The sequence below is a fragment of the Salmo salar genome, chromosome ssa06 (genome assembly GCF_905237065.1).
Source record: "Salmo salar chromosome ssa06, Ssal_v3.1, whole genome shotgun sequence".
Taxonomy (NCBI): Eukaryota; Metazoa; Chordata; class Actinopteri; order Salmoniformes; family Salmonidae; genus Salmo; species Salmo salar.
This window is the reverse complement of record NC_059447.1, coordinates 38959742-38985693: the sequence shown is the minus strand read 5'-3', so window position 1 is coordinate 38985693 and position 25952 is coordinate 38959742. Positions and strand designations below refer to the sequence as shown.

Genomic DNA, 25952 nt, shown 5'->3' with positions numbered 1-25952 from the left:
ATACAGTTGGTGGCGGCATGCACCTATAACATTTGTTTGCTGACCGCCATAATACCAAAGAAGAAAGGTTAAGCTTGTACAGTGCTAGTTCTACAGTCTTAATGACACTGACAAAAGTGCATGTGATACTAAAGAGCCTACTGAAGTTTCATTGTTAAGACACTCACCATTTCATTACAATATGATTTGGCAGTTTTTTTTAAATATTTGCCATACATTTGTCATGGACGTCGTAAGGAGTAGACCAAAATGCAGCGGGTAAAGTGCTCATCTTCTTATTTATTAAAGGAAAAACACTTAAACAAAACAAACGACGAAAACAGTCCAATAAGGTGCACAGACTATACTGGAAACAACCACCCACAAACACAAGTGAAAACACACACAACTAAATATGGACTCCAATCAGAGATAACAACCAGCTGGCTCTAATTGGAGGTCATTGACAAAACTAACATAGAAATAGACAAGCTAGATAAACACATAGAAATAGATAATCTAGAACATAAACCAAAAACCCCGAAACACACAAACCAAACACCCCCTGCCACGCCCTGACCAAACTACAATAACAAATAACCCCTTTTACTGGTCAGGACGTGACAACATTTTAATTTAAGAATGTATTTCTTACAAATACATTTAAATGCATGTTGGAATATATTTGACAAAACATTTCCAAATACATAAAAAAATATATTTACCAAGTACATCAATAAATACACTCTTTAATGTATTTCAGAATGTATTTTGAAATACATTAAATAGATTTTCTGATGCATTTAACATATATTGTGATGCAAATGTTTATATATACATTATATTTATACATTCCGTAATATATGTTGTAATGTATTTAAAAGTTATTAAATATTTTGGGGGGCCAATTTCAAATATTTGACATATATCCCCCAAAATGTAGCTAAAAAATTATATTTTAATGTTCTTTTTTTTCCGTATGGGGAGTGTCCAGTGTGAGCTAGAAAATGGGACACACAGGCTTAGCTACTTCACTGTGCTCTGTGAAAAGTGGATGCACTTACTGAAGTAATCAGATTACACTAATATGGTTGTTTACATTAGTTCTCATGATGAAGACCGTTGTACTTCTGAGTTTACTGGTCAGTAGTGTAATACAGTATATAGCAACAGAGAGCATCATCGGGTCATATAAGTGGAAAGGAATTTATGTGCAATATAGTTGGGGTTCAAAATAGGAGTCAGACATAATAATTATCTCTTGACCCTACTGCTCACACTTATTGGGAAGCTATTTGAATTCATTTTGGGTCCTTGTGCCTTACATGAGGTACAACAGTAGACACAATGTTCAGCCAAACTAAAGTACAACTATTTATTTCTTATCAATTGAATTGAAATATGATTCAGACACAATAAACATCTGTGTTGTCTTGTCCCTTCTCCCTTCAGGTCTAGTTAACTATGTGTATGACACCACCTACTGGTGCTGAGTACTCGCTGACACTACCTACAGCAGATTACGAAGCAGCCTGTGTTTCCTGTGCCCAGAGGGGGAGCCAGATTCCTTTCATGAGCATCTGTGGAGCTGCATCTGCACTGCCAAAGGAGAATGCACAACATTCCCAGAATACGAACACATACCGCTGTAGATTAGACTAAAGCAGGACTTCTATACAGACTACTTATAGTCATAGCATCTGTATGATATATCCAGCTTATTACAGGAGTTTGGGTTTCTAATGAAATGTATCTCTTTAAGGCTATTGTTGTCGTTAAGCATTTCAAAGAGCCATGCCCAAAAACAGAAATACCAAAACATTCCAAACAGCTCAATCATTTCAAGTTAGGAATTCATTTCAGATGCACCGTCGCAGGACAAAACATGGCCAAATAAAGTATAAGACAGACTTCAGTTGCCTCAAATTTGACATTCCCTATGCTGGTCATATGTCACCTGCCACAAAGGTAGACAAGAAATTGATCTACCTCGGGGCCGACCTGGGTTCAATACGTGCATATTTCTGTGTATTTGAGTATTTTCAAATGATTTCGCCAAATCAGCTACTTTAATTTTAAGTATTTGAAAGTATTTTTGAATAATTATATAAATAGCCATCCTCAGTTACTTCAAATACCCCTAGGACCAAAATGGACCTGGGGACAAATGCAACGAGTATTTTAATATTTGTATTCGAAAATATACTTGTCTGTGTATTGAAGCATTTTCAAATACATGTCAATACTTTTAAAGTGTATTTCCAAGTACATTGCAATATTCAACTACTTGTATTTTCAAGTAAAAAATATCAAAATACTCACTTCGTGTTTTTGTAAGTAATTGAAATACCCTAAATAGTATTTGCACCCAGGTCTGCCTTAGATAGAAATTCATTAGGCTAGATCTAAGTATACAGTATGCTACTAATAGTGTATGAATGTGTTTGCATCTTTGCTGTAAACTGTAACATGAACATGCATCTTAGCTTTGCAGTAAACATTCAACATCCCCATCTGTTGGTCACGTGCTGTACATTATACTTTACGGCTACTGAGCTCCAGCAAAGTAAACATTAAGTTGATAACGTAAATCAGGTGAAAACCTCAGGATGCTTTTAGAATCCTTTTAAGAGGTGAAATATCATGCTGGGTTAATTAGAGAGGATTAGAGCAGTGGAAAAGAGACCTCGGTAGAACCTCAGGGAGTATAAGGTAAGGCACAACACACCCGGGCATAAGTACACTATTGTTGACTTAGGCAACCTGATCTCACCTTGGCTGCATCATTTCACCCCCTAAGAATAAACCCTGGGATGTTATGTAACCACTACTGAGCTCTCTCTGTTTTGTACACTAGTTTGTTACCTGTGCTTGTAATTTCTGGTCCTTATACTCAATTTGGAGAGCCTCATCGCACAGTTTGTTTATCTAATGACATAGTCACACTGTGATAGTGGTTTAAGCATATTTCTCCTTTTCATATAAATGGAAAAAAGGAGATACCAATACAAAATTCCCTGAAGTATTACTGCTGTTACATGTCATTATAATGTTGTGAAGGAGATCCTTCTGATATTCTATTAACATAAATAGACACACAGCAAATGTAAAAATCAACAAGTGTACATTTATTGAATCAGTAGATATTACATGTCGGCAGTGTACACCCACAGAGAAAGTCTGGCCACATAGCATATTTCCGTATGAAAGGTGCCTTTCTCAAGCATTTGGCTGCCTCCCTGTAACATTTGCAGAGAATCTTCTCACATTTGTCCTTGAGATCATCTGGAATGAAAAGAGGGTTAGGTGGGTGAGTAGTTTCCTTAAATGACAGTTGATGTGAAAGGAGTGGTCTGTGGAGGATATGAAGGAAACACTCTGAGTTTTAGAAATGTTAGAAAATGTCTGATGCTCAATTAAACACCGTAAACATCCTGAACTGTGTTGCTTGTCCGATGTGCTTTTGCGATTAGCAATTATGGTGAGAGCTTAAAATACCTGAAAATGTGGGTGAGAAATTATTCCTTTCGTGCCCATTCCCTCCTAGCCCTCCCGTCCCCTATAATGTCTGCAGTGTTTGTAAACTACTCAGATGTTTGTTGATGACATATCTGTTATTTTCCATGCACTGAAAATACCCATTCATTTCCAACAGCAAAACTATACAAAAATGACAAGGTCATAGCATGCAGTATTTTCATTCTCTAAATGACCACACCTCTGTAAGGGGAGGGATAGGCTTACTCAGCTTGATTTAATCATTATGTCTCATTCATGTGCATAAAACTGAGATGGCTTACCACATTCTGCAGTCCTGTCTTCACATGTCCATTGATACTTTCCTGTCTTGGTTTGGCAACCAGCAGTTTCTGCATCTCTGTAGCAGCAGTCATGTTTGTGACAGCACCTTAATGAAGGAAAAAATACACTACCGTAACACTTAAAACAGAGCATTATAACAACTATTTGCTGTCTCAGTGATGCACTACATTAGTAATAGAGTCCCTTTTTCTCGTTTAAAAAATACCCAATTAAAACCATAATTGTATAAATAATGTTTGAGAAACTATTAACTGAAAAGGCAGAGACTGGGCGTTTTTCCATATTATTGTAGCTTGGACCAACAGCAGCTCTATTTAAAACAAAAGGAAATGAAAGAGGATGGGCTCAACTATTGTTAGTAGGCAGGCCTGTGAGAGATCTGGAGGCTGGAGGTTCTGTAGTTTAACGGTGTTGTGGGCGTTCATGTCTGTGATTAGTGGACAGAAGGAAGTTATGGTTAGGATTTTGGGTGTGGGAGCGCTGGTTGTGCATGTCTATTTCCAAATATCCAATTGACAGGAGGGCAAAACCTCAAAACAAAACCCAAAATGATACACTTTGCAGTTTGAACTGCATCGCATAATGCAGGTTGTTATTGTGGCCTACCAGACTGAACAGTTGATTGAGGGGGTTTTCTTTCAGTGGTACTCTAAATGATCTGAGTTTGTTATGAAATGGCACTCCCCCCAAAAATATATATTTTTCTAACATGTTTATAACGCATCATTACAACTATATAGCTCAGTAATACATCATCAGCTTCACAGAACATGCCAGACTTTTACATGCTAGAACATCTCATCGCGCCTCTGTCCTACTGCCTCACCAGTCTGCTTTATCCCTGGGCCAGCCCTGCCCCCCCAGTCCACAGTAGCAGCCATACATCATATAAGCCAGGGCTGATCTGCCTGTGCTGCACTTGATGACTCCTGCCAGCTCCAGTAGCCCTCTCTTAGTTCGTGGGGGCCAGTGCCATAGAGGCTATCACCACTGCAACAACAACAACAACAGAAGAAGAACATGAAACTCAGCGCATCACATGTACACCAATTACATATACATACATCTTGTTCAAAATGTGCACTTGCTTATGCTTGTCTGTATGTAGCAGCCTTGCTTAGTATGTGCCATTTGCTTCATACTATCTCTTTAGTCATATTTCCTGTCATCAAGTGAATATTTAGAAGTGTAGCGCTGTGATTAGTCTCTCATATGAAAATGATTCTGAATGTCTAAGTGTTCAAAGTGTCTGAATGGACATGCTGTATTATTACAAGTCTATATTGCAAGCCTGGAGAAGTCCCTCACATTTTCCAAGAAAGATGCTCTTTGTAATGGGGAATATTTAAGACGAATGAAGTTCATATTCAGTTAAGAGTAATAAACACAATGCTTAGCAAATGTTAATGTTTTCCCTTTCTGTCAGACACATGATTTCCAGTGTTCTATTTGTGACACTCATTTGTGTACGGGTTGATGGTCACTAGACTTGTCACTGAATGTTATGGATTGTTCTCATATCGTTTGATAGTGATTGACGCCAGAGCTACTGAAGGTACAAGGACATTAGGAACACCGTGATTCTGTAGCAGCTGGCAAAGTCACTGTCTTTTGTTTTGACTTCGTTTTCTGTGCTTCTATGCTGGGGTGTCTCCTTTTTGCAACTTGTATTAAACCAAATATGTTTATGATTGAATATAATTTCTCTGATACTGATATTTTTAGACAACCATAGCTTATGAAATGAAACCCCTTTCCCACAATACAAAACAACTTCACACTTTTTTATGGGACTGCTCTCCTTTTTGTTCAGCTGGAATTTCCCTTTACACTCTTATACTCTGGTCTAGTTCTATAACCTCTTTTCCCAGATCAAATTAACATGAATTTGTAATGTGCATATTAGTTGTCAACATACAAGACATGGCAATTGACATTGGTACTGATTTGTTAAATCATTAAACATGTGTTAAAGTAAAAATTATACCATAAAATGAGCTCTATATAAAGATCTCAAGATTATTGAAATAAAAGATTCAACCATTTCAAGATGATACAGTTGTATTGTTGTATGAAATTAAGGAGTTGAATCATCAGACTATAACAGATCTAAGTTCCTTCATGTTAGATCTCTGAAGGCACTCATAAAATTGTCCTTTAACATTACTTCACTCCCCTCACTCCCTCTTAATCATTCCCTGCAAAATGTGTTAAAAAGTTAAAGAAATTCCAGCAGCAATTTACCAGAGAACAGTAGAGGTATCCGATAAAGCGCAGGCATGGTGTGCAAGAGGGAGTCTGCATGTACTGCTGCTTATTTACACTCTGGTGGACATAGGCATTCAGTGCAGTGGAGAGTTTTTTTTATAGTCTGGTTTGAATAATCTCCTGAGCATCATCCCCTCCTCCTCTCGGTAATAATCTGCTGTAAACTAATCCTTGAACACTTGTCTGAATTTGGTTTGAGTTCCCTCTCTGTTAGAATCACCCCAGAGTCCATCATTTAGCATTACTTAAAGCCAATTGCTAAATGACTTTTGTTCAGATTCTGAAAGACCAAGGACTTCAGTTCAGGACTAATGCCATGTAGAATACTAGACGTAGGTCTAATTGATCAATAAATTAATGTCTGTGGTCATTGTTTTATCATGTCAACAGCCTTATTGCATTGCAATTCCTCACAGAAAACATGTTCATAAAGGCTCAGCAAGTCAACTGTGTCAAAAGGTTGTATAGCATGCTATATTTCCGTTAATAATTAATATGAAATTATATTTATTTGTTGACATTTCAAGATCTCATCATGTACATAGATAGCACTGTAATTTCATAGTTTACTAAAGTAAAAAGTCAGAACACCGTTTGTGGTCAACAGGGGGCCCTGTTTCCTCGAATAAGTATGGAATCTAGCAAACATGAAAAACGTCAGGCCAGAGATCAGGCCACATTATGATTCGTGTCCCCAACACTCAAGAAATCACTAATGCTGGCCAGGGAACAGATCATACATCTTAAGCTGTACTCATTTAGGTGTGGACTTTTTTTTTTACACCTAAATATTTCTTAAGGGTGAGCATATTTTAAATGTCATTATTTGTAAGATGGCTAACTAGCTAGTTTGCTATCTAGCTGTTAGCTACACCGCTAACAGCCATGTACTGTAGCTAGCTCACTTGCATCTCCCGCCCGACATATTGATAACTAGCTAGGTAGGAAGCTAGCTAACGTTACTGTAGAAAAATTTACAGGTACTCTACTAGTGAACGTTATCTTTGACAAGCATGTAACTGTAAACGCTATAGCCATGGCTATCTAGCAATCACATTGCATACTGTTTGTGTTTAGAATATCAATATCTTTCTCGTGCCAGATCGGTTAGTCTAATTTAGTTAAGCTAGCCTACCTAGGTTGAGGTATTTGTTCGACTTAGACGCTAACTAGTTAGCTACAAGTCAGTGGGTATCGAACATTTCCTGACGTTATGGGGCTGACTTGTGATAATGTACACTTCATAACGTTCGTCCAGGATCAACTCTTCCAACTACTGTACTGTAGATTTGTATAGCCAAACTCGTTGTCAGTCGTAAGCAGACTCACTTTAGCTAGTTAGATTTTTATCTTCTCGAAATATTGACCGATTACTTTTAACTAACTAGCTTGTGAAGACGACAGACAGGAAGTTCAAGGCATGGCGAATTTAAAGCTGTGGGTTTTCGAGGCTGTCGTATGCTTTGTTAAATTTTCACCTGTTTAACGTTTATACAAATTCAGGATGGGAATTGTCTCATCTTTATATGAGTAGTTAATGAGTGAGTAACTTAATGAACATGTATGTTTGGACGTATTCTTACTGTATGCAAAACCTACGACAAAACGGTTTTGACAATGATACAATTATACTCCGAGTAGGCCTAAAACATGTTAAGTAGCAAGCTAACTAACTTTTAAAATGACATATTGTGTTGACAGAGACCAGGACCTAAAGTAACAGGTGAACATGTCAATCCTGTGTCAGGACCGAAGCAGTCGCTGGCAGGATATTCAGAATGGGCTGCAGTTCATCCAGTGAGTATGATCAGGACTCCCCAGTCCAAGTCAGTGTACCTAGGGAATGCTGATTGGTTGAGCGCATAGGGAAATCAGGCTACAGAGCTGTTGTCAGCCACCAAGGGATGGTCTTGGGGGAAGAGAATTACAGTACAGCCTAAGTGTTTGCATGGTGGTAACTGCCTGGAACTGTACAACAAGTCAGATGTTTAGCAATTTCTGGATCTTGTGCCTCAATGTGAGTAATATTGGAATTGTATTATTTGGGAAAAGATTACTCCACGATGTCCTTGAATGGTGTAACACTTGAATAAGCTCATGTTTTCAGTGTCAACGGAAGGAGATCTAAGTTTGAACTTGTTTGTTTCTAGGTCAACTCTGCCCTATCCTGGAACTCAGGAACGATATGAGGTGACTTTGCAACCCAAATGGCAGCACCTACATTACTGACATATGAAGCTCAGAATGCACCTCATATCTAGGTATTTAGAAGTTGAATTTGTTTTTTCAGGTGTTCATTCAGGACCTTGTGAGGAATCTGTTTTGTGAAGGAAATGATGTGTTCAATGAAGGGGAATGGATGCGATCTATAGAAATGTACACTGAGGCCTTGAGCATAGCAGAATATGCAGATTCGGAAGACATCAGTGTACCTACTGGAACGTTGGAAAAGCTGTATGCCAATCGAGCTGCTGCTTACTTGAACATAGTACCGGTAAGTCAGGTATAAGAAAGTGGTGTGTTTTGTCTTACATTTATGAATGAAGTATTATTTATTTTCTGTTCAAAAAGTGGTATAATTTGGGAATTTAATTTCAGGGTCTGCATGATGAAGCATTAGTAGACTGTGAGAAAGCTCTTCAATTGAATGAGGGAAACCATAGAGCTCTTTATAGGAAAGCCAGAGCCTTGAAAGAGATGGGCAGGCATAAAGAGGCCTATGAGGCTGTAGCGAAGTGCTCCCTTGCAGTTCCTCAGGTGAGACCGCAGAGAAAATATACCATGTGATAAGGTTTTGTAGATTGTTTGTTTTATTGTCCTAAGTTCATAATCCTTATTGTTAATATGTGATTGTTTTTTTCAGGATCCCAATGTCATACGATTGACTCAGGACCTGGCCAAAATGTTGGGATTGAAAATCCGTAAAGCCTATGTCAGGAATAAGGTGAGAGTATGTGTGAGTATGAATTATGGCACATGGGCTACTTCAGTATGTGGCTTAGTATCTAACCTTGAGACATTCCTTTCAACAGCCTGCCTTAAATGTTTTGCCTGGATCAAGTTATTCAGGTGCATCCAATGACAAGGTAAAGGGCATTCCATTTCTTTGTGGGAATCCGCACACAATACAGATTACTTGCACCAAGTGAACGTGGTGTACCAGCAAGTAAAGATTTTAAGAGCGTTCTTTTTATTTGTTTCAGTCTCATGGATCTACGTCTGTGGAAGATATAGAAATTGGTAAGACATTCTGTGATTTAGTTTGAGTAATTTACTCAAGGCCCAGTGCAGTCAAATGTGTTTTTCCTGTGTTTTGTTTACACTGAGTAGAATGGTAGAAACCAGGTTTGATATGTGTCTGATCCCATTCCATTAGCGCCTTTCCAGCCATTATTATGAGCCGTCCTCCCCTCAGCAGCCGCCACTGTTTTTAAGCCTTGAGACTATTGAGACATGGATTGTGAATGTGTGCCATTTCAGAGGGTGACTGGGCAAGACAAAATATTTAAGTCCCTTTTGAAGGGGGTATGGTAGTAGGTGGCAGGCTCACCGGTTTGTGTGAAGAACTACAACGCTGCTGGGTCTTTCACGCTCAATGGTTTCCCGTGTGTATCAAGAATGGTCCACCACCCAAAGGACATCCAGCCAACTTGACACAACTGTGGGAATCATTGGAGTCAACATGGACCAGCATCCCTGTGGAACGCTTTCGACACCTTGTAGAGTCCATGGCCCGACGAATTGAGGCTGTTCTGAGGACAAAAGGCGGGGTGCGCAACTCAATATTAGGAAGGTGTTCCTAATGTTTGGTATACTCAGTGTATATTTCTACCATGAGGTTGGAATAATACTGTGAAATTATTATAAAAATTATAATGCCCTTTTAGTGTAAGAGCTGTTTGAAAAAGCTGCCTGAAATTTCAGGCTGTTTTGGTGGGATGGAATTTTGGCCTGCCTTGCTAAATTAGTTAATAGACCAATAGATGGGTTGGCTGACATCACGTAAATGATGCACGTGCATTGACGTGGCTGGAAGGGGTGAGTTGTTATGATTCTGAACGGTCAGATAGCTAGTAACAATGACAAGAAGCTGCCATGTGTGGAATTATAGTAAGCTCGCTTCAACTCGTTGTATATTGTTATTGATACCATGTCTTGTTTTGACTGTCATGTCTATGCTGATATGGCAAAAATGTCCTAGCTAGCTAACCAACAACTGTAACAATGTATACTGAACAAAAATATAAACGCATCGTACAACAATTTCAAAGATTTTACGGAGTTACAGTTCATATAAAGGAAATCAGTCAATTGAAATAAATAAATATGGATCCTAATCTATGGATTTCACGTGACTGGCCAGGGGTGCAGCCATGGGTGGGTCTGGGAGGGCGTAGGCCCACCCACTGGGGAGCCAGGCCCAGCCAATGAGTGAATCTTTTACCCACAAAAGGGCTTTATCACAGAAATAAATACTCCTCAGCCCCCCCTCCCCCAGTGGACATTAATGCAGTCAGCATGCCAATTGCACACTCCCTCAAAACTTGAGACATCTGTGGCTTTGTGTTGTGTGACACATGGCCTTTTATTGTCCCCAGCACAAGGTGCACCTGTGTAATGATCATGCTGTGTAATCAGCTTCTTGATATGCCACACCTGTCAGGTGGATGGAATATCTTGACAAAGAAGAAATGCTCACTAACAAGGATGTAAACAAATTTGTGAGAAGCTTTTTGTGCATATGGAACATTTCTGGGATTTTATATTTCAGCTCATGAAACATGGGACCAACACTTTACATGTTGCATTTTATATATTTGTTCAGTGTGCTTGAGACAGTTGCTCATTGTGCAAATGTATTTGTTTTCAATTAACATTTTGTGACAAAATAAGCCAACCCTGTCTGTTTTGCCCCATAGTTGCACACGCATCACTTTTGTTGATAAACAACCAACCCATCCATAAGAGAGATTTCCAAACCTCTGCCAATAACAGCTTTTTTTCCACATTTCCACTCCCCACTCAGACCACTCCCAGACAGTCCTAGCAAAATTCTTAGTTGAGAAATTGCTGTTTGCGAAGAAGTTATTTTAAAATTGTGTAACTGTTTTCAATTAAAATTAATCACAGTAAGTTACTGAGTTGTTACCCGTAAATTATTTGATGAGAGAAAAACGTCTGCATTGGACCTTTTTTAAAGGGGGAAGGTCTTGTTGCAAAAAATCATGTTTGCACTTTCCAAATTCCCATCTGTGTTGTAGAAGTGAATCAGCCCCCTCAGGAAACTGATGGTCCAGACCCAGCCCCCCCCAAGCCTAGACCCATTGGCAGCCATGAAGGTGCACCCCCCTCGGAATGAGAGAATAGAAGCTGAATCCCCCCCTGTCAGCATCATCCCTTCGGTCTCGCCTGTTGAGGTTCACACCCCAGAGCCCATTCATGTTCCGGTGCCCCTGCCTATGCCCATTTCCAAGCCCATGCCTACGTTGGTCAATGGTGCCAGAGCCAGCCCTACCCAGTCTTACCATTTGCCAATGCAAAAGTCTCGCCCGGACTTCGATGCGGAAATTATTGGAGATGACCTGGATGATCTGCTGGACCAAGCTGGCCCCGGGCCCACAGAATCTCCCATGGTACGTTCATGGGAGTTTGCTGCTAATGTAGGAAAACCTTATTTTTTATTTATTTTTTATTTTTTGCACATTCAATTATATTTCTTTATCTGTTTTTGTTTTAAATGTGGCCTTTTCACTATCATGTTAAAACAATATCTAATGTAGAGTGTATTGTTCTCTCTCCTCTAGGTCATTCCCACCATGAAAGGCCCTATCCCTTTTCCAACCAGTGCCCCCTCAAATTCCATGTCTAGTCCTTTCCTTATGCCATCTCACATGAACCCCTTTATGCATGTGGCATCACAGTGCACAGTGACTCTGCCTCCTCCCTACCACAAGCCACAAGCCAGCGGGTACTCTTTAGGTCTGGACACCTTCGGGGTCTCCTCTCCATTGGATTCACTGGATAGTCTCTCCATGTCAGAGCCTCAGACAGGTATGCAAGGAGTTGCATACAGCCAGTTTAACGGTAATACCTCTCGAATGTGTTGAACATTTTGTTACTATCCTTATATCTGGGGTGGCACGTAGCCTAGCGCTTGGGAGCCAGTAACCAGTAAGCTGGTTCGAATCCCAAGACGACTAGGTGAAAAATCTGTCCATATGCCCTTGAGCAAAGCACTTAACCTTAATTGCTCCTGTAAGTCGCTCTGGATAAGAGCGTCTGCTAGATGACTAAAATGTAAATAACTTCTTATTGAATAGTGGAATCTCAATTGCTAACAAATTTGGATTTTGACAAACCAATCAACTGAAAATAGATTTTTTGGTTGTTTACTTTTCATAAACTCTTTGTCAATGTTGTCTCTGATTGTATTTTTCTTCCCCCCCCCCAGATCTAGGATATAGTCAGCATCCATTCATGCAGGTGAGTCTAGCTAGTCTAGTCTTCATGTTCCACTGATATTTTCACAACAGTACCTTGTGTTCATATGTCGTTTTAGTTTTTCTTGTTTATTTAAAAAAATAAAAAATCATGATCTTTGTTCCCCCTCCAGTTGACTGACCATGATAAGCCAATGGGAATGGCCCTGGGGATGCCAGATGTAACCCCCCTCCCTGCTATTGTGGATCTGGCCAAAAATCCCCTGGCTGATACTCATGAATTCAAACAGGCATGCTCAAACTGTTATGTCAAAACTGGTAAGAACATGCTTTATGTAATATGAACGCAACATGCAACAATTTCAAAGATTTTACTGAGTTTCAGTTCATTCAAGGAAATCAGTCAATGAAAATAAATGATTTAGGCCCTAATCTATGGATTTCACATAACTGGGCAGTGTTTTATTTCAGCTCATGAAACATGGGACCAACACTTTACATGTTGCGTTTTATATTTTTGTACATGAATAAGTCTGTTTTGCTTATTGTGCGATATCTAAGAGTATGAAACTGGGTTGATAAATGGGTATGGGACATGATGATAATTATTGGATGTGAAAGCTCATGTTGATATCCTATCACTAGGGCTTGGAGTGTTGGATTTTACACTCTATACCGAAGAGCACAAATGCAAGAAGGACATATTACTTGGAAGGATAAAAAATCAACCAGACAAGTCATGGAAGTTGATCAGACCCAGACCGACAAAATCCCAGTATGTTGGGCCATACTACATCTGCAAAGGTAAGCCTTGAAAATACTACTACTATAATAATACTACTACTACTCCAATACGCTTCATGGTCCGTCTGTGCCAGTGTTCAGCTGCCTATGGAGATTATTAACTAAAACGATGACCTTGTAGATGTCGCCATTGGAGAGGGGTGCAGGTACCCTGGTCACTGCACATTTGCCTACTGCCAAGAGGAGATTGATGTTTGGTCCCTGGAGCGCAAAGGCTTCATCTGCAGAGACTTTCTCTTTGATCCATTTGGGCCCACCAGTAAGATCAATCTGACTGTCCCGAAGATCCTACAGGAGCATCACGGGATATTCATGTTCCTCTGCGGGGTAAGTTGGGTTTTTTAATGTGTAAAAAAAAATAAAAAAAGTGATATGTTCCTTCTGTAATGGGGTGTCTTCATTCATAAGTTGCTGAGACTGTCTTATTGCATTGCCATTGTTGTGCTAGAGCAGCAAGGGTGCACAACTCTGGTTCTTGAGTGCTGCAGTGGATGCTTGGTTGTGCCTTTTAATCAGTCCAGAATAATAGTGTGTGGACTCTAGACAATCAATTATATTAAGTGTCAGGGAGAAATGAAAACCAGCAGGACTGAGGACATCTGACTGGAGTGGAGCACCACTGTGTTATAGAGAGAAAGTTTGACTTGAAGTTCCCCTGATATAACCTGACTTTAACCACATCCTGTATCCTCATTCTTCTCACGAGCAATAGAATTCCACGGTAACAATGATGCTGAGACTACGATTTTTTTCTGTTTTTAAAAGTATGCCAAACAAAAAACTATTATTGCCAAGTTAAACCATACAAAGCCATGCACTAGGACAACTTTTAACAATTTCCACTGATATAAAATTAAACATTTACTTGAAGAGCAGTGCAGATACAAAGTTTGGTAACAGAATTACGGTTTGTTGTTTTTGCTGTCATTCTGTTACCGTGGAATTACACTAATACAACACTAACGTTGACTGTCATATTACTGCCTCTGGTATAACCTTCAGCGTGTGTTTTGTGAGTGGGAGCTGTGCCCTTTATTAAAACCTGTACTGTGTGTAGTGTCCTGTAAGAGTTGTTCATCCCTCTAATGTATCTGGTCTGATCTCCAGGTGTGTTTTGATCACAAACCCAGAATAATCAGCAAAACCAATAAGGACAACCCATCTCTTTGCTCTCACCCTGTGACAAAACATGCCTTTGAAGATCAAAAGTAAGCCATTTCACTTGTTTACACATGCTGAGAGATGCAGAGGTTTTTAAGTGAATTAAGCAGCGGTCTACCTTGTAAGTGATGGTTTGTGGCTGACCGCTCTGGTTCCTTTAGTAATTAAAAACTTTCTTATACTGTAAGAATGTTCATTTTGGAAACACGAACTCGACTAAACATTGTGTATAGTTTTGTAGCATAATTGCATGTGAATTCAAACAGACCTTTTCTCTGAATCTTAATTTTGTGAAGAATGTAGGTGGTTTTTTTGTTTTGGCAACTACAGTTTTTTTTATTGCGTTAAGCCCACCTGTGTATATTGTAACATGATTCTATGTTCTGCACAGTGGGGGTTGTGAACTTGATAGAAGTTGTTGTGCTTTTCAGGTGCCTGGTCCACATTCTGAGGGAGAACACTGTGCGCTACTCCAAAATCCGTCCGTACAGTCCGCAGAACCAGATGGACATCTGTCGGCATGAGGTGCGCTACGGCTGCGTACGGGAGGACGAGTGCTTCTATGCCCACAGCCTGATCGAGCTGAAGGTGTGGATGATGCAGCACCAGCTAGGTAAGCTGTTATCACCTATTAAAGGTGCCTTCAAATAGCATCTAATCAAAGAATGTTATTGGTAATTCATCAAGATGACTTTTCCCAGTTGTAAGATGGTGCCGTAGCACACAGCCATGGCAGCTCTGCTTCTAGATCCTAAGCAACTTTTCAGTATTTTGTTTTTGTTTGTGTTATTTCTTACATTATTAGCCCAGAATTTTGGGGGGTGTTATTACATACAGCCGGAAAGAGTATTTATTTTTATTTTTATGGCCTTCTTGTAACTTTTGTGGGATTTCTAAGTGAACATCCCTTTTAAAACTCTTTGCAATCTGTTTATGATCATATAGGCATCACTCCTGAAAATATATTCCATGAGGCCAATAGGTTTTGGAACATGGAGGCAGGCTCCCAAGGATCCCTGGTAAACAGTCATTGTACACAACACTATATTCAGCAAATGCATTATTTCCTAAATGTATTTCTAATGTTCATTTGACTGCAGATTTTCCACATGACCTAACACAAACCATTTATTTTGTGTCATTCCAGCAATTCACCACACCACTGAAGAGGTTTGGACCCCCAAATCTGAAGATGCAGTTTGTGTGTGGGCAGTGTTGGAGAAACGGCCAAGTTAGTGAGGCAGACAAGAACAAGAAGTACTGCACTGCCAAAGCCAGGCATTCGTGAGTAGTTCTCTCCCCTGAAACCATTTCGGGACAATTTGAATAATGAGCCTGGTCAGCATAGTGAATTTCATCTGACCTGTGCTGCAGGTGGTCAAAAGACAAACGAGTGGTGCTGGTGAGTTCTATTGAACGCAAGAAGTGGACAACGATCCGCCCTCTCCCAACAAAGAAGCCCATCCCATCTCAGTTTGAGGTAGGCCTAGGAGGGCTGAAAATGCTCCCAGAACAACTGGTCTGACCACATACTCAGCTGACACGTATGGGAATCTCCCAGAGAGGATCATGTTTTGTCCTCGTGTAAAGTGCTTGTGTGTGTGTGTGTGTGTGTGTTTTACTTACAGATTTGTATGCACGTGTCTACTGGCAAAAAGTGCCAGTACATCGGAAACTGCACATTTGCACACAGCACAGAGGAAAGGGACCTGTGGACATACATGAAAGAGAACAACAGTGAGTTCATGTTACAAATAGACTGTAGTATTTGTACAGCAGTTCATGCCTGTGTGATGTATTATGATGAGTAATACAAACTTAATCAGATACTAAACTGTGTGTGTCCATTTAGTTCCAGACATGGAACAGCTGTATGAGCACTGGCTGCAGTCTCAGAAGCCTGGCTGGAGCGAGGAGGCCTCCAACAGCACCATCAAGGAGAACGGGAAGCAGATCCACATGCCCACAGACTATGCTGAGGAGGTGGTAAGCGATCTCTGTTTTAACCACGCCCAGATGGATATATAACCGTCAACATGCTGTAAGTGACCACAAACCATCAACATGCTAATATCATCTTGATGACGTCTGTTATGCTAGGCTGGCAACCATTGTTGGCTTTGTGGTAAGAACTGCAACAGTGACAGGCAGTGGCAGCAGCACATCACCTCAGAAAAACACAGAGAGAAAGTGTTTAACTCTGAAGACGATCAGAACTGCTGGCAGTATCGCTTCCCCACTGGCACCTTCAGAGTTTGCGAGAGGTAATATGCTAATTCAACGTTTATTTAGGTCACTGGTGCCTAATTTGATTACTGGAAATGGTGTTATTGGTGACTGACATTTCTGATACGGCATCCATTTCCACAGATACCTTAAAGGCACTTGCACAGAGGAGGAGTTGTGTAAACTGGCTCATGGAAACGAGGAACTAAAGGAATGGACGGAGCGCAGGGAGTTCCTTTTGATGAAACTGGCCAAAGCAAGAAAAGACCATCTTATAGCCCCAAATGACAATGACTTTGGAAAATATAGTTTTCTGCTTAAAGACATAAAGTAATGATTTGATGACCATGATTATGTTGGGATGCAATATATTTTGCAGTGTTAAGTAAAAGAGGTACAGGTTCAGGTTAACCTTTGGGAGGCTCTAGTCTACCATTAAGAGGAGAGATGCAGATCACAGCTTGATTTTAATGGAAACTACACAGTTGGTCATGTGTTCCAAATGATCAGAGCTGTGTTCCTTTTATCACAGATAAAGAGATGCACCATTGCCTTTTACGTAACGTAGCAATCATTGACGCGTCACAGATTGCTTGTCATAAATGGATTGATGACCTGTTCAGAGAAGCCAAAGCATGGGTAGACACTATCAGAACAGCTTTTATGTCAAAAGGTGACTTAAAAGGCTTGTTTTGTATGAGTTTTTAAGAAAGGTTCTTATGACGTCTCCTTTTTGTTTTATACGATTCAGAAGTCTGAAGATTGGAATGTTTCAAATGGAATTCTGCGTCCTTTCACAAATTATGTTCACGTAGGTCTTTTTCATTATTTCCATAATTTGTTGCATTTATCCCTGTTGGTTTTGGAAGATGCCGACCAACCAAAATAAAATCTTGATTTCTCGTTGCAAGTATTGATTTTGTACTTGTTCATTAATGTAGCAGCCTAAAAAATGTAGGTTGACATTCTATGCAATGTGCTTAGTTGTCATGAAGTCTAAAATGGAAGAACTTTTCATCAGTGGAAAAGTTTCATCAGTGGTTGCATGTGGTAGGAAGAATACCATGGTTTGTGGGATGACGAATAGTCGAGTTCCTGCCTGACTACATTGCAGATGCATGCCAGATTTTACAACTCCTGGAAAGGTATTTTACATATCAGCTAACCACACACTATATACACAAAAGTTTGGACACTCCATCAGATTAGTGTATTTGACTATTTCAGCCACACCCGTTGCTGACAGGTGTGTAAAATTGAGCACACAGCCATGTAATCTACATAGGTAAACATTGGCAGTAGAATGGCCTTACTGAAGAGCTCAGTGACTTTCAACGTGGCAGGCTACCTGCCACCTTTCCAACAAGTCAGTCAGTCAAATTTCTGCCCTGCTAGAGCTGCCCCGGTCAACTGTAAGTGCTGTTATTGTGAAGTGGAAACGTCTAGGAGCAACAACAGCTCAGCCCCAAAGTGGTAGGTCACACAAGCTCACAGAATGGGAACAACGAGTGCTGAAGCGCATAGTGTGTAAAAAAGAATCTGTCCTGGCCTCCAACGCTCACTACCAAGTTCCAAACTGCCTCTGGAAGCAACGTCAGCACAAGAACTGTTCGCCGGGAGCTTCGTGAAATGGGTTTCCATGGCCGAGCAGCCGCACACAAGCCTAAGATCACTATGCACGATGCCAAGCGTCGGTTGGAGTGGTGTAAAGCCTGCCGCCATTGGTCTCTGGAGCAGTGTAAATGCGTTCTCTGGAGTGATGAATCACTCTTCACCACCTAAGAGTCCGACTGACAAATCTGGACTTGGCAGATCCCAGGAGAACACTACCTGCCCGAATACATAGTGCCAACTGTAAATCTTGGTGGAGGAGGAATAATCGTCTGTGGCTGTTTTCATGGTTCAGGTTAGGCCCCTTAGTTCCAGTGAAGGGGAATCTTAACGCTAAAGCATACAATGACATTCTAGGCGATTCGTTGCTTCTGACTGTGGCAACAGTTTGGGGAAGGCCTTTCCCTGTTTCAGCATGACATTGCCCCCATGCACAAAGCGAGGTCCATGGTTTGTCGAGATAATGTGTCAATGTGCGGGGGAAACGGTGTTGAGGTAATTATGTACATGCAGGTAGGGTTATTAAAGTGGCTATGCATAGATAGTAACTGAAGGTAGCAGCAGTGTGGGGAGGGGTGCAAATAGTCTGGGTAGCCATTTGATTAGCTGTTCAGGAGTCTTATGGCTTGGGGGTAGAAGCTGTTTAGAAGACTCTTGGACCTAGACTTGGCGCTCTGGTGCCGCTTGCCGTTATGAAGCAGAGAGAACAGTCTATGACTAGGGTGGCTGGAGTCTTTGACCTTCCTCTGACACCGCCTGGTATAGAGGTCCTGGATGGCAGGAAGCTTGGCCCTGGTAATGTACTGGGCCGTATGCACTACCCTCTGTAGTGCCTTGCGGTCGGAGGCTGAGCAGTTGCCATACCAGGCAGTGATGCAACCCGTCAGGATGCTCTTGATGGTGCAGCTGTACAACCTTTTGAGGTTCTGAGGACCCCATGCCAAATCCTTTCAGTCCCCTGAGGGGGAATAGGTTTTGTCGTGCCCTCTTCATGACTGTCTTGATGGGCTTGGACTATGTTAGTTTGTTGGTGATGTGGACGCCAAGGAACTTGAAGCTCTCAACCTGCTCCACTACAGCCCCGTCGATGAGAATGGCGACGTGCTCGGTCCTCCTTTCCTGTACTCCACAATCATCTCCTTTGTCTTGATCACATTGAGGGAGAGGTTGTTGTCCTTGCACCACACGGTCAGGTCTCTGACCTCCTCCCTATAGGCTGTCTCATCGTTGTCGGTGACTGTTGTGTCATCAGCAAACTTAATGATGGTGTGTTGGAGTTGTGCCTGGCCGTGCAGTCATGAGTGAACAGGGAGTACAGGAGGGATTTGAGCACGCACCCCTGAGGGGCCCCTGTGTTGAGGATCAGCGTGGTGGATGTGTTGTTACCTACCCTTACCACCTGGGGGCGGCCCGTCAGGAAGTCTAGGATCCAGTTGCAGAGGGAGGTGTTTAGTCCCAGAGTCCTTAGCTTAGTGATGAGCTTTGAGGTCACTATGGTTTTGAATGCTGAGCTGTAATCAATGATTAGCATTCTTACATACAGTTGAAGTCAGAAGTTAACATACACCTTAGCCAAATACATTTAAACTCAGTTTTAATCCTAGTAGAAATTCCCTGTCATAGGTCAGTTAGAATCACCACTTTATTTGAAGAATGTGAAATGTCAGAATAATAATAGAGAGAATTATTTATTTCAGCTTGAAATTTCTTTCATCACATTCCCAGTGGGTCAGAAGTTTACATACACTCAATTAGTATTTGGTAGCATTGCCTTTAAATTGTTTAACTTGGGTTGTTTAACATTTCAGGTAGCCTTCCACAAGCTTCCCACAATAAGTTGGATGAATTTTGTCCCATTCCTCCTAAGAGAGCTGGTGTAACTGAATCAGGTTTGTGGGCCTATGCTTGGGATCATTGTCCATTTGGAAGACCCATTTGCGACCAAGCTTTAACTTCCTGACTGATGTCTTGAGATGTTGCTTCAATATATCCACATCATTTTCCTACCTCATGATGCCATCTATTTTGTGAAGTGCACCATTCCCTCTTGCAGCAAAGCACCCCCACAACATGATGCTCTCACCCCCGTGCTTCATGGTTGGGATGGTATTCTTCGGCTTGCAGGCCTCCCCCTTTTACCTCCAAACATAACGATGGTCATTATGGCCAAACAGTTCTATTTTTGTTTCATCAGACCAGAGGACATTTCTCCAAAAAGTACAATCTTTGTCCCCATGTGCGGTTGCAAACCGTAGTCTGGCTTTTTTATGACGGTTTTGGAGCAGTAGCTTCTTCCTTGCTGAGTGGCCATTCAGGTTATGTTGATATAGGACTCGTTTTTCTGTGGATATAGATACTTTTGTACCTGTTTCCTCCAGCATCTTCACAAGGTCCTTTGATGTTGTTCTAGGATTGATTTGCAATTTTTGCACCAAAGTACGTTAATCTCTAGGAGACAGAACGCGTCTCCTTCCTGAGTGGTATGATGGCTGCGTGGTCCTATGGTGTTTATACTTGCATACTATTGTTTGTACAGATGACCGTAGTACCTTTAGGCGTTTGAAAATTGCTCACAAAGATGAACCAGACTTGTGGAGATCTACACTTTTTTTCTGAGGTCTTGGCTGATTTATTTTGATTTTACCATGATGTCAAGCAAAGAGGCACTGAGTTTGAAGGTAGTCTTTGAAATACATCCACAAGGCCACCTCCAATTGACTCAAATTATGTCAATTAGCCTATCAGAAGCTTATAAAGCCATGACATTTTCTGGAATTTTCCAAGCTGTTTAAAGGCACAGTCAACTTAGTGTATGTAAACTTCTGACCCACTTGAATTGTGATACAGTGAATTATGAGTGAAATAATCTGTCGGTAAACAATTGTTACTTGTGTCATGCACAAAGTAGATGTCCTAACTGACTTACCAAAACTATAGTTTGTTTTAAAAGAAATTTGTGGAGTGGTTGAAAAACAAGGTTTAATGACTCCAAACTAAGTGTATGAGTTTAAATGTATTTGGCTAAGGTGTATGTAAACTTCCGACTTCAACTGTAGGTGTTCCTTTTGTCCAGGTGGGAAAGGGCGGTGTGGAGTGTAATAGAGATTGCATCATCTGTGGATCTGTTGGTGCGGTATGCCAATTGAAGTGAGTCTAGGGTTTCTGGGATAGTGGTGTTGATGTGAGCCATGACCAGCCTTTCAAAGCATTTCATGGCTACAGAGTGCTACGGGTCGATAGTCATTTAGGTAGGTTACCTTAGTGTTCTTGGGCACAGGGACGATGGTGGTCTGCTTGAAATATGTTGGTATTACAGACTCAGACAAGAAGAGGTTGAAAATGTCAGTGAAGACACTTGCCAGTTGGTCAGGGCATGCTCGGAGTACACGTCCTGGTAATCCATGAAGCCCAGCGGCCTTGTCAATGTTGACCTGTTTAAAGGTCTTACATCGGCTGCGGAGAGCATGATCACACAGTCATCCGGACCAGATGACACTCTCATGCATGTTTCAGTGTTACTTGCCTCGAAGTGAACATAGAAGTTATTTAGCTCATCTGGTAGGCTTGTGTCACTGGGCAGCTCTCGGCTGTGCTTCCCTTTGTAGTCTGTAATAGTTTGCAAGCCCTGCCACATCCGACGAGCGTCAGAGCCGGTGTTGTACAATTCGATCTTAGTCCTGTATTGATGCTTTGCCTGTTTGATGGTTCATCGGAGGGCATAGCGGGATTTCTTATAAGCTTCTGGGTTAGAGTCCCGCTCCTTGAAAGCGGCAGCTCTACCTTTTAGCTCGGTGTGAATGTTGCCTGTAATCCATGGCTTCTGGTTGGGGTATGGACGTACAGTCACTATGGGGACGACGTCCTCGATGCACTTATTGATAAAGCCTGTGACTGATGTGGTGTTCTCAATGCCATCGGAATAATCCCAAAACATATTCCAGTCTGTGCTCGCAGACAGTCCTGTAGTTTAGCATCTGCTTCATCTGACCACTTTTTTATTGACCAAGTCACAGGTACTTACTTCCTGCTTTAATTTTAGCTTGTAATCAGAAGGATAGAGTTATGGTCAGATTTGCCAAATGGAGGGCGAAGGAGAGCTTTGTACGCGTCTCTGTGTGTGGAGTAAAGGTGGTCTAGAATTTTTTCCCCTCTGGTTGCACATTTAACATGCTGATAGAAATTTGGTTAAACTGATTTAAGTTTCCCTGCATTAAAGTCACCGGCCACCAGGAGCGAAACCTCTGGATGAGCATTTTCCTGTTTGCTTATGGCAGAATACAGCTCATTGAGTGCAGTTTTAGTGCCAACTTCACTCTGTGGTGGTATGTAGACAGCTACGAAAAATACAGATGAAAACTCTAGGTAGATAGTGTGGTCTACAGCTTATCATGAGATACTCTACCTTAGGCGGGCAAAACTTTGAGACTTCCTTAGATATTGTGCTCCAGCTTTTGTTTAGATAAATGCATAGGCACCCGCCCCGTGTCTTACCAGAGGTTGCTGTTCTGTCTTGCCGATAGTGTATAACCCGCCAACTGTATGTTCTTAATGTTGTCGTTCAGCCAGGACTTAATGTCCCGTTGGTAGGATATAAAAGACACGTCCTCTCACTGTCAACTGCGTTTATTTTCAGCAAACTTAACATGTGTAAATATTTGTATGAACATAACAAGATTGAACAACTGAGACATAAACTGAACAAGTTTCACAGACATGTGACTAACAGAAATCGAATAATGTGTCCCTGAACAAAGGGGGGTCAAAATCAAAAGTAACAGTCAGTATCTGGTGTGGCCACCAGCTGCATTAGTTACTGCAGTGCATCTCCTCCTCATGGACTGCACCAGATTTGCCAGTTCTTGCTGTGAGATGTTACTCTCCACTCTTCCACCAAGGCACTTGCAAGTTCCCGGACATTTCTGGGGGGAATGGCCCTAGCCCTCACCCTCCGATCCAACAGGTCCCAGATGTGCTCAATGGGATTGAGATTCGGGCTCTTCGCTGGCCATGGCAGAACACTGACATTCCTGTCTTGCAGGAAATCACGCACAGAACGACCAGTATGGCTGGTGGCATTGTCATGCTGGAGGGTTATGTCAGGATGAGCCTGCAGGAAGGGTACCACATGAGGGAGGAGGATGTCTTCCCTGTAATGCACAGCGTTGAGATTGCCTGCAATGACAACAAGCTCAGTCCGATGATGCTGTGACACACTGCCCCAGACCATGACGGACCCTCCACCTCCAAAGAGTACAGGCCTCGGTGTAACGCTCATTCCTTCGATGATAAACACGAATCCGACCATCACCCCTGGTGAGACAAAACCGCGACTCGTCAGTGAAGAGCACTTTTTGCCTGTCTGGTCCAGCGACGGTGGGTTTGTGCCCATAGGCGATGTTGTTTCTGGTGATGTCTGGTGAGGACCTGCCTTACAACAGGCCTACAAGCCCTCAGTCCAGCCTCTCTCAGTTTATTGTGGACAGTCTGAGCACTGATGAAGAGATTGTGCGTTCCTGGTGTAACTCGAGCAGTTGTTGCCATCCTGTACCTGTCCCGCAGGTGTGATGTTAGGATGTACCGATCCTGTGCAGGTGTTGTTACACGTGGTCTGCCACTGCAAGGACGATCAGCTGTTCGTCCTGTCTCCCTGTAGCGCTGTCTTAGGCATCTCACAGTGCGGACATTGCAATTTATTGCCCTGGCCACATCTGCAGTCCTCATGCCTCCTTGCAGAATGCCTAAGGCACGTTCACGCAGATGAGCTGGGACCCTGGGCATCTTTCTTTTGGTGTTTTTCAGAGTCAGTAGAAAGGCCTCTTTATTGTTCTAAGTTTTCATAACTGTGACCTTAATTGCCTACCTTTTGTAAGCTGTTAGTGTCTTTACGACCGTTCCACAGGTGCATGTTCATTAATTGTTTATGGTTCGTTGAACAAGTATGGGAAACAGTGTTTAAACCCTTTACAATGAAGATCTGTGAAGTTATTTGAATTATCTGAAAGACAGTGTCCTGAAAAAGGGACATTTCTTTTTTTGCTGAGTTTACGTTCTTTCAGTTCGTCCCATTTATTTTCCAGCGATTGAACATTAGCTAGCAGAATGGAAGGCAAGGGCAGATTAGCCACTCGTCGCCTGATCCTTGCAAGGCACCCTGATCTTTTTCCTCAAAATCTCAGTTTCCTTTTCCAGCGAATCACGGGGATCGGGGCGTGGTCGGGTGTCTGCAGTATATCCCTTGCGTCCGACTCATTGAAGAAGAACTACTCGTCCAATTTGAGGTGAGTAATCCCAGTTCTGATGTCCAGAAGCTCTTTTCGGTCATAGGAGACGGTAGCAGAACATGTACAAAACAAGTTACGAACACCGCAAAAAAACTAACAAAATAGCATGATTGGTTGAGAGCCGATAAGACGGCAGCCCTACCCTCCGGCGTCATCACAGTTTAAACCCTTTTGCAATTATGTTAGCAAATCTGAAAACTGTTCTAATTAAAGAAGCAATAAAACTGGCCTTCTTTAGACTAGTAGAGTATCTGGAGCATCAGCATTTGTGGGTTCAATTACAGGCTCAAAATGGCCAGAAACAAAGACTTTCTTCTGAAACTCATCAGTCTATTCTTGTTCTGAGAAATTAAGGCTATTCCATGCAAGAAATTGCCAAGAAACTGAAGATCTCGTACAACACTGTGTACTACTCCCTTCACAGAACAGCTGTGAACAACTGTCTCTAACCAGAATAGAAAGAGGAGTGGGAGGCCTCAGTGCACAACTGAGCAAGAGGACTGTAGCAATATTGATGTTACTCATGATGTTACACAGGAAACGGAAACCAGTTGTTACTTACTTTATTCATGTGCGGGATGACAACATGCCTAGTAAAGTTTGCTTAAAGCTAACTTGCTAAAAGCTAGCTGGCTATTGGATACAAGCAGATTCGTGAGTAGCTAACATTCCATTCTACAAATAAATCACCATGAAAATGCACTGAAACCTCCGGGGAAAATAGACTTTGATGATTGTAATTTAGCACTGACCTAGAGAAGATGGAAAGAGGAATTACATTTGTACATGGCTCTTACAATGAGAGAAAAATCTGAGGATTACAAAGTGAATCTACTGTATTATCTCATTGGGGGGAAAGGCAGAGAGATTTGTGAGACCCTATGTGTGGGCAGTACAAAAAAACATCTGTTGATGAAGTAATTGCAGCACTGGATGCATTTTGTGATCCCAAGAAAAATGAAACAATTGAGAGAGAATTTTTTCATGTGAAGTCAGGGCCAAGATGAGAGTTTAGACAAATATCTCACTGAATTGAGGACTCTTGTGGCCACCTGCAACTTGAGTAATCGCAGATTCTCTTATCAGGGACAGGATTTTGTGTGGCACGTGTGACCCACACTTAGGAGAGCGCTTACTCAGAGAGACTGATCTCAGTTTAGAGAAATGCATACAGATTGGAAGAGCTGCAGAACTGTCCAGACAGAGAGCTAAAGTCTTAAATGTGCAGCGCCCTGTAGCAGTGCATGCAGTAACACAGAAAGAAAGACCGAGAGGGAGAGGAGACCCTACAGAGGGACAGAGCATTATACAATGCAGATACTGTGGACAGACACATGAGAGAAAAAAGGAAAAATGCCCT

General features: G+C 41.6%; 2 protein-coding genes across 2 annotated transcripts; one reads left to right on the top strand and one right to left on the bottom strand.

Moving 5' to 3' along the window:
• Positions 1-3086: 3086 nt before the first annotated feature.
• On the bottom strand, positions 3087-4958 carry LOC106607234 (phospholipase A2). The gene is made up of 4 exons (XM_014203985.2): positions 4944-4958; positions 4628-4782; positions 3780-3886; positions 3087-3264 (listed from the first exon to the last, which is right to left on the bottom strand). Exons 1-4 carry the CDS (start codon positions 4956-4958, stop codon positions 3116-3118), a joined length of 426 nt encoding a protein of 141 aa, XP_014059460.1. The 3' UTR covers positions 3087-3115.
• Positions 4959-6677: 1719 nt separating this feature from the next.
• LOC106607341 (zinc finger CCCH domain-containing protein 7A) lies at positions 6678-17613 on the top strand. Its single transcript, XM_045720538.1, is given in 24 exon segments — positions 6678-6870; positions 7771-7866; positions 8220-8259; positions 8360-8563; positions 8668-8826; positions 8933-9013; positions 9102-9155; positions 9273-9309; positions 11331-11374; positions 11376-11702; positions 11874-12120; positions 12521-12552; positions 12683-12827; positions 13155-13313; positions 13435-13640; positions 14421-14521; positions 14906-15087; positions 15420-15493; positions 15622-15758; positions 15849-15954; positions 16103-16211; positions 16327-16460; positions 16575-16738; positions 16845-17613. Coding segments are annotated over 23 exon segments (3000 nt in total). The 5' UTR covers positions 6678-6870; positions 7771-7798; the 3' UTR covers positions 17035-17613.
• Positions 17614-25952: the final 8339 nt, after the last annotated feature.

Bases quoted from the DNA above. Each gene is read 5' to 3' on its own strand.
- LOC106607234 (XM_014203985.2), bottom strand. The intron at 3,887-4,627 runs GTGAGGCAGTAG...TCCTTCATTAAG, and splicing joins CCCAGGGATAAAGCAGACTG to GTGCTGTCACAAACATGACT. The intron at 3,265-3,779 runs GTAAGCCATCTC...TTTTCATTCCAG, and splicing joins AGACAGGACTGCAGAATGTG to ATGATCTCAAGGACAAATGT.